The sequence below is a fragment of the Hippocampus guttulatus genome, chromosome 14 (genome assembly GCF_054856545.1).
Source record: "Hippocampus guttulatus isolate MCC_2025c chromosome 14, RoL_Hgut_1.0, whole genome shotgun sequence".
NCBI classification, from domain to species: domain Eukaryota; kingdom Metazoa; phylum Chordata; class Actinopteri; order Syngnathiformes; family Syngnathidae; genus Hippocampus; species Hippocampus guttulatus.
Window position 1 is genome coordinate 8,704,392 of NC_141274.1, and position 8,653 is coordinate 8,713,044.

The 8,653-nt window shown below is 47.5% G+C and overlaps 1 protein-coding gene across 1 annotated transcript in view; it reads right to left on the reverse strand.

The window, feature by feature from the left end:
• The window catches only part of pappa2 (pappalysin 2), a 28,657-nt gene that overhangs the window by 3,267 nt on the left and 16,737 nt on the right, over nt 1–8,653 (reverse strand). The window contains exons 17-25 of the mRNA XM_086128896.1: nt 8,459–8,633; nt 8,160–8,225; nt 7,989–8,085; nt 7,118–7,295; nt 5,415–5,628; nt 4,955–5,123; nt 4,089–4,221; nt 2,299–2,420; nt 264–335 (exon numbers count right to left, since the gene is read on the reverse strand). Coding sequence (XP_085985022.1) covers nt 264–335; nt 2,299–2,420; nt 4,089–4,221; nt 4,955–5,123; nt 5,415–5,628; nt 7,118–7,295; nt 7,989–8,085; nt 8,160–8,225; nt 8,459–8,633 — 1,226 coding nt within the window. The remainder of the gene's footprint in view (nt 1–263; nt 336–2,298; nt 2,421–4,088; nt 4,222–4,954; nt 5,124–5,414; nt 5,629–7,117; nt 7,296–7,988; nt 8,086–8,159; nt 8,226–8,458; nt 8,634–8,653) is intronic.

Consider the following 8,653-nt stretch of genomic DNA (forward strand, 5'->3'; position numbering starts at 1 on the left):
CTCTGTGAAGCCATCAAATCTTCAGAATCAGAATCGCCTTTATTGGCCTTTATCGGCAAGCCATCAAATCTTCTTGTATCTCTTGGCCAGGCACACTGTCAGTCACGATTGAAAAAGTCATTTCACTGTCTCGAAAACCTGGGTGACATTGATGCCTCCGAGGTTGGTCTTTGCAATATGCAAGATTTAATGGAATATTGGCGGGGGGGCATTCACGCACAAGCCAGTAGTGATGCAATAGTACGGAGCTCCGTGACTCTTACCTCACATGACTGAATGCAATGAATGTTTTCAGGGGGCGGGTACCACTTCATCATCCCTGTGCAGACAATGGTCTGGAAATCAAAGCAAAACACAATAAGGAAGGTTGAGCAAGCCGACGTCAAGGTCAAAGAGTTTATCACGCCTAAAATTGCTTTTGTTGACATCAAAGCAGGAGTGCTGAAAGGTCCCTCCAAATGGGCCCCTCCTTGCCGTTGACCCAAAATGCTTCGGTGCTCAGGTCATGACCGTCCGTCATGGCTCACCCGTTTTCTGGCTTTGGTCATGTGACGTCGGCAAGCGAGCCCCGAGGCACTGAGTCATTTTAAGTCGACAGGAAGTGGCCACCCTCTGAGATGGAACGAAACAGGTGGCTTTCTCTGCTTCCTGAGACTAGTCGGGGACCGCAGAACACATTGCGGTAGTGTTCACAAGTCGTGACAAAAAGAACAACGTGCAAGCGGCTGAAATGAGATTCCTTGGCCGAATGACGTCGGGTGAGGACTTCGGTCATCCGAGATCGACTCCGAGCAAACGCGGAGACACGCATCTTTTCATTCGCAACTGAAGAAGCGAGGAGGTCTCATTTCTCGAAACTCTTCTTCTTTGCGACTTTGCGGTTTTTCCTCTGTGGGTGGAATCGCTGGTGCGGGAAACACTGGATCATTGCAAATGAGAAAATGAGAATTTTGAAATGCAAACGGAAGCGGCGTCAACGGAGTCCATCGAAGCGAGGTTGGGCTGAATGTTGATTTTCAATCATTTTCAATTTCCATCTGTGATGGATATTCGCAAAAATGTCTCAGAAGCGAAGAAATACAATTAGCGGTCTCCAGCCACAAGTGCTTGTTGACCAGATGAGGTTTAGCGGACGGCAAGCAGAAAGGCAGAACCTCCTCGTGGGCTCGTCGGGCCGATCAGATATTTGAGATAGCGCAATGCCCTGAAATCACAAAGGCGGCGTCAGGAGGACGTTGAAAGCAAGCGAACCGCGATCCAACTATTTGACCTTGGTAAGGTCAACTTCACTGACTGTCTGGCAGGCTACCCGACCACCCAAAAGCGAGGCAAAAGGGAGTCGGCGTCGACAGCGTTCGCTTCCATTCTATTCATGAGGTATGACGCCGCGTAACGCGATCCAGCTTTGGAGCGCGAGCTGGCCGTCCAACAACTTTTGTTCAATGCGTGTGGATGTGATTCCTGCAAACTTGACGTCAACTGCAACCTTTCCTCTTGCGGAATGCGATTATTTCCAGTCAGACAAAAACACTTGGACACGCATCCAAATACGCGCTGGAAATGTGATACGCTGCTGTAGTTGAGAAATAAGAATGTTTTCCTAGGAAATCTTGCCAACGATGCGGTCAAAGATCTGATCAAAGTGAAGACATATTCGTAAACGTCAACGACATATTCATTTCTTACTCCGCAAGTCTGAAGATGTCGGGGGGGGCTTAGGGGGAATTTGTATCTTCTGTAATATTGATGCTTTTCAGTCACTACAAGGATGGATAAGGATGACTATAAAGCATGTTCGATCCAAACTACGGTTTCCACCCCCGCTTTCCGATATTCCAAATGGCCCCGTCTTTGAAATCAGTTGGACTTTTGACCTCGGGCCAAGGATACGCGAAGAGTTTTTAACCGTTTCGGAATGTCATTGAGAGCGAAGGAAAAGTCCCAAGAAAAACATCCTTCCATTCCATAGGTTGAGTGTGGCACAGTGGCAGGTGGACCCAAGCAAGCGAGGCAGCGGTGCAGCCGAGCGAGCTGTCACGCGTTCGCAGAATTCGACTGAATATGAGTCGTCAATCTGTAACGTTGGCTCGACGGCAAGTTCGCGGCACGCTGTTGTTCACACCGCCAGCTCTTTCGGTGCATTATTCATTCTGATGGATTTATTTATTTCTTTGGCCTCTTTTCGGTGGCTCGGCTTTCAGGACAGTCCAGATTGGTTATATGGTAACAGGGAAACAAAACAACCACTTTTTTTTCCCAAACCTGCCAAATCATCGCTATTGTTCTTGTCCATCTCACCTGAAGTTTAATGGGAAGCATCCAGTGTTGTAAAGAATCAACTGTGGAGCCATTGGGCAGAACCACAGGGTCATGAAGATCCGTGTCCGGGGTCAGGACGCATGTCGGATGACAAACGGCCCCTGCGCGAGAAGAAACCAAACGTTATGTTCGTTCTTGAATTCCAAGTTGAAAAACTCCACACACGACCGACTGTCATTCCATCCACAGTCAGGGTGTCAGGAAATAAAATGCACTCATCTACCCATGTTGTTGGATTCACCTGGTGCTTTAAGAGGGGCGGGGCTGCCACTGACAGGTGACCGTTCACGTGACGTCGAAAAAGCGGCATCGCAGTTTGTTTCGTGAGTTGAAACACTCATTTCGTCGTCAGCATGGCCCAATGGTGAGTTACGTTTGTGTCCGCTTTTCTTTATCAGATATGGAGAGTTATCCTTTCGATTCAATCGTGCACGCTCGCTTTGTTTGTTTGCTTTGTCTTGGGTCCGTCGTGCTGTGATCGTGTTTGCCGCATCGCAATCGCAGTCAGTTACTGTTCGCAATCGGCACTTTACACAGCGTGGGTAAAAGTCGCGATTGCAGACTTTTACCCAGCGGTGTCATTATTTAGTTCTTTTTTGCATAGTTGCCATGTTTGTCCGGGGGCACCAGAATGTTTAAACCGAGTAATTTACGTTACGGCTGGAGTGAATCATGTCGGCGCTCCACTTCCGGGTTTGGCCGCTGGGACTTGTAGTCCTTTTGTTCGATTCCACTTATGATTGTGTTGTGTGGTTTCTGACGCTTAGAATAATTAATAATACATACTGTGAAATCATGGTTGATTCAATTATTTAGTAAAATTATTGTTAAAATGAAGATATTAAATTAATGAATGTCAATTATATACATATTTACATTGTGATGCATAAAGATAGATATATTCATTTTGATTGCATTTATGTGTACTTTAGGTTATTACCTGATACTGCTTCTTCTGCTTCTACTACAAAGTGCTTCAATAAATGATCAAAAAGTACAGAGCGAGTAATCCTTCCATGCCGACTGACGATCCCTATTCAGAGGGCCGTGAAAAACAGAAATAACGGAACACATGTTGTGTTCCGTTATTTCCGTTTTCGTCCTACAAGCAGGAACGAATCAAAGTCAAAAACAACATTGAGAATTGTGAAGAAATTGTTGTGTCATTGCACTTGTTCAGAGGTGAACGAATGAGTCGGCGATCGATAATTTGTGTCCTTGGTAAAAAAACGGATCACTCTGATCATCTGTTGGATAGCCAATCAGTCCGTGAGATAAAAGAAAACGGTTATAGAGTCCACAAAAGCAAAGAACAAACATGCTTGTGAATTAAGCAAAACGTTGCTATTTACGCAGCGTCCGCGTGTCATCTTATGGCCAGACTTTAGTGAGCCGTCGCATCACCCTGGCCCCCCCACGGAATCAATTCCGGCTTCGCCCCTGGAGTCATGTGACACTAGTCTCTCAGCCAAACCCAATTAGATCACATAAGCGGTATCGACACAAAAAAAAATACTAGTAGTGAGCCGAATGCCATGCACTGTAGTTGAGTAATAGTGTTTCACAAAATACTCAAGAAAAAGTCAAGAATGAAGTTGCATTCAAACAACGTTAAAAATGTTCTTGAAATAAATGTCATTGAGTAAAATGTTGCTACCGACTACCCACCTCTGCATATATGATTTGCTCTTACACCATGAATGAAGGTTGCGTGAATGACACAGTTTGCCCCAAAATAAAATTATCTGCGATGTGATTTTTTTACTCACCAATATCCATGCCTTCATCACAGCTATATGCTACAGAGTTTTGATCTGTGGGAGGAGAACAGGACCCCTGAAGCCCAGAGCACATGGTAAATTGGGCTGTCCATTCGCCATCTTTCGTGCAGCGAATCACACTCTGAAAGGTAGCAAGCAAAGTCAAGCACAAGATTCAGTTATTCAGATCCAAAAGAATCACGCTCGTTTCAAGAGCAGCTGTGAGGGGGAAAAAAAGACTTTGGGTGTGCGTTATATTGACATCAAATGATGATGCGTCATTACCACTCTCTCGGCCATTAACAGGGGACGTAAATACTATGATAGGAAATGTCTGGGTTTTCCCCAGGTGCTCCGGTTTCCTCTCACATTCCAAAAACATGCATGGTCGGTTATTAATGGGTGAGTGTGAGCGCAAATGGTTGGATGAACGATGTGTGCCCTGCGATTGGCTAGCAACCGGTTCAGGGTGGACCCCGCCCAAGACGGCTGGCATTGGCTCCAACACCACCCGCGGCCCTCGTGAGGAGAAGCCATTAGAAAATGCATGGATGGATTTCTTCTTCTCATGAATCGACCGACCCTTCAGTAATCTGTATTTTTCTTTTACATTGTTCTGCCAAATATCAGAATTGGCATCTGTCTTGGTCCAACCCCACTGTCGCGATCCACAGTCTGAACCGGAATGTACTTTGCGAGTCCTCCGGGTATTGTTCTTATTGCAACCGCTATTGCTGTCCAAGACTTTGGCCAATAAGCTCCTCGAAATCAGGAGGGTTTTGTCCAAGATGAGCCAAAGTGATGCTTCTGTCGTCTTGTTTTCGACATTTGCTTCTCTTCAGATAAAGTGACGGTTCTGCAAGTGTCTCACTTACATTTTCACTTGCATCTGGACACGGCAGGGTGCAGAGAGTGTCATAGAAGAGGCCGTTGGTGCATCGATACATGCCCTGGAAAACATCGGGGAAGGCCGGGCACGCTATGGGCTCACATGAGGCCTCCTCCCACTGCCCTTCCTCAAGGCACTCGGACTTGAAGTATTTCCTGAAAGCGACAGAAATGTCAGAAATCCCCTTTGCCGGCTGATTAGGGATTTTGAAACGCCAACAACTGCGAGCGCAAGAGAAGGAAGGCTCTGAGCTGATTTGCCCTTTGACCTCTGGGACGCCATTTGCTGCTGCGTTACAATGATGACCTGGGGCGCTCTTTTTGGCTTGAACACATGTGCTTTATTTAGAAGCGCAAACACACACACACACACACACATACAGAAAAATGCTGGTCCAATTATGTGCCTGTAGATGCACCCGGCGACCCGGCACCAAAACGACTCACCTCAGTGTCTTATTTTTGAGACTCCCCAGTACGTAGAAGCCCGGGTTGCATTTGAAACGGCAGGTGGAGCCGACGTCGTGGATTGAGGACAGGCACTCCGCCGTGAGCAGCTCGGCGTTGGGGACTTTTGGAACCTCCGGGCACTCGATCTTACAGTATGCCTCCGGAAAAGACCACAGCCCGTCCTCCAAACATACCAAGCGGTCATTGTCACCTAAGAATTGGGAGGAGGGGGACAAAGGGGGTCAGGGCAGTTCGCTGTCATAGAAAGGACGTTCCTCGCGAGCAAATTCTTGGCTGGGCCACTTGAATGCAGAATAATTGACGTTGCCTCCTGATCTCTAAGGAGGTCGCTAACTTTGTCATGCTATGAGGCTAGCGCACATCCAATCATCATCATCGTATCCATCCCTCCAATTTCAGGACAAACGACCATCGGCGCTCGCAATCACTCACACCTCGGGACAATTTCGAGCGTTCGGCGAGAACATTCAAACCCCACATAGGAAGGAAGGTCGGAATCAAACCCTGCACCTCTGCGCTGTGAGACCGCTGTGCCGCCCTTTATTTTTGTACAGAAAAGATGGGTTCATGTCTACAAACAGGCGTTTGGTGGCAAATACTACCGACACCCAGAAAACGGGAGGGACGTCAAATGCCCCCGATCATGACACCTTTGAAGCCACGGGCGTCAACGTTTGAACACTGCGCTGGCTTGGTCTTGGTTTTGAATGTTCCACGGCTTTCTTTTTTGTTGTTTATTTTGATGGTTGATCACGTCACCGCTTCTGCCTCCTGTCATTTCTAAAAGCCCTCATCCAAACTGGTCGCTATTGCAAGCCTTGTCTAAGTATGTGTGGATTCTTGTCAAACCCAAGACGGCAACCGCAAATTCTGCAAATTGAACTTGAAGACAAAACAGTCCACACGGAGGAACAAGTAGGTCACATTGTGGCCTGATTTGTCTCAGATAACATTCTTGTTTTCCTCGCGGGCTATGTGCTGCGATAATACAGAGAGCGAAAGCAATGTACTTCTTCGTTCTTTATGCGGAACACAAATGTCAATTATCAGTGTGGAGAGTACAAACATTCCAAAGTGATCATGAATGTAGCGGATCTAATAATTGACAATCGTATGTTTTGAAAATGCTGGCACAGGTCGAATCCAAACGTGTTAGTTGCACTTGGTACTGGACATCTTCTCGTGACAAGCGCACATCTTTAGTTGATGTGGAATGGCGTCCAAACCAAAAGCCACAAACTCAATTATTTCTGTGCAATCTGTTTCCACATCACAAAAAAAAAAAAACAACAACAACACTGGGGTCATACTGCTGAATCCACAGTGACATTTGAGCATTCAACCGCGGCTTGTGGACCACAGGAAGTTAGCCTGCACCACATTTGTTCATTCTGATGATTTCATAAATGTAGTGGATTGCCAGAGCAGAACGTTGGCTATATATGAGAAAAAAATGGAATGGAAGATAGAAGAGTGTTTTTGACATAAAACTGAGTCATCGTAGGGTGATTAACATGAAGGAAAATGAGCCAGCTGCCACCTTTCCCTCAAACTAACTTCACATTTCCAGTACAGGTATGTGAATGGTTATTACTCGGAAGTTGATTATTGACTCGAGTCAGACAAACGACCCAAATCGCATCACATCGGACCACGCTTGGAAAAAAGTTCCGATTTACCTTGAAGTATGGCCGGGGAGCCACAAGTAAAGGAGCATTGCTTTCCGTAGGTTGTTCCCCTGGGACAACTGAAGATGGCGCGGTAGACGTGAGACTGATCGGGCGGGCCGCAGTCGACGGGCTGGCAGCTAACTGCGCGATTCCATAAACCATGAAAACATTCCATCTCCGTCTGTCTCTGGAAGAAGTCGGGGCGAAAAAGTGAGAGGGAGAGTCCAATCAAAATGCGCCATTCATCCATTCTCCGAAGCGCTTCTCCTCACGAGGGCGGCGGACGCGCCGGAGCCGATCCCAGCCGTCTTTGGGCAGCGGGTGGCGCCCACCCTCAACTCGTTGCCAGCCCGTCGCGATCAGCAAAGTCATCTTTTATCAAATGTAACCGTGAGATAATCAGATCATGGATGGGTGAATGGATGAAAATTAGTCAAGGGGCCGCTCAGAATGAAGTGGGGGGGGGGGGGGGGGGTCATGCGGGCCCCCGAGCCACCGGTTGTCCCTCCCTGACCTGTGTGCGTGCAACTTTAAGAGGTTGAGAACTCATATTGAGGACCTTCGTGTAGCTATTTTTTGTGTATATAGATCTTCACATTTTGCAAAATGGAGAGATACTTTTCACTCAATCAATTCCCAAATTGTTTTTAGGGGGAAATGCATGTATTCATTGCGTATGTGCTGCCTGGACCAAACGGTCCAGGCAGGTGAGTCTCGAGTAGATAGACGTTATTGATCCCGAAGGGAAACGACACTGGTCCAACGCCTGATGGAGTAAATATGCTCACGGATATACCAGATGGGCCGTGGCCCGCTACGGGTCCGCGGACCGGTGGTTGGGGACCTCCGCTGTAAAACATGAGTCATTATTCATTAATACCTGGTGCGGAGGAATGCCCCTTCCGTGAAGGACAGTGACGCTGAAACCCAAGTGGCACTGGACAGTGCAGTGAGAAGATTGCCCCCCTCCTACACACCTGCAAGCGCACATTTCTACTTTGATCAGCTTGCACGTTGCAGATGAGATTGCGTTTTACTACAGCGGGCCTACCTGACAGAGGCGCGCTCTATTTGGGGTGGGTTGCAGCTGTCCATTTGACATGTCTGCCTTAAACACCTATTGCGGGCACACAAGACAGAAGCGGAGGCACGCCAAGACAAAAAACAAAAAAAAGGGGGGAGAGAGAGAGAGAAATTAGAAACCATACTCGTCTTGCCTTGATATTAAACCCATTGTGGTAGTGGAAGTTGCTTGCAAAACGATGCGAAGCCAAATAGCTTGATATTTGTATTGTTAAGTGTTGCGGTGCACGTGGGTCGTTGTGGGAGAGCCCACCCTCTGATGCGCACCCGGTCACGGCGAAGGTGCTGAAGTGGCAGGACGTCCTCAGGGCGACGCCCCCGATTGCCACGGACGAGGAGGAGAAGAGGAGGATAACGGATGAGGTGAGGAAGAAAGGCTGAGAGAGGTCATGGGTCACGTTCACCACCAATGGGTTCCGATGGCATGAGAGGTTATGTGTGCCTTGAATGGAAATACGTCAT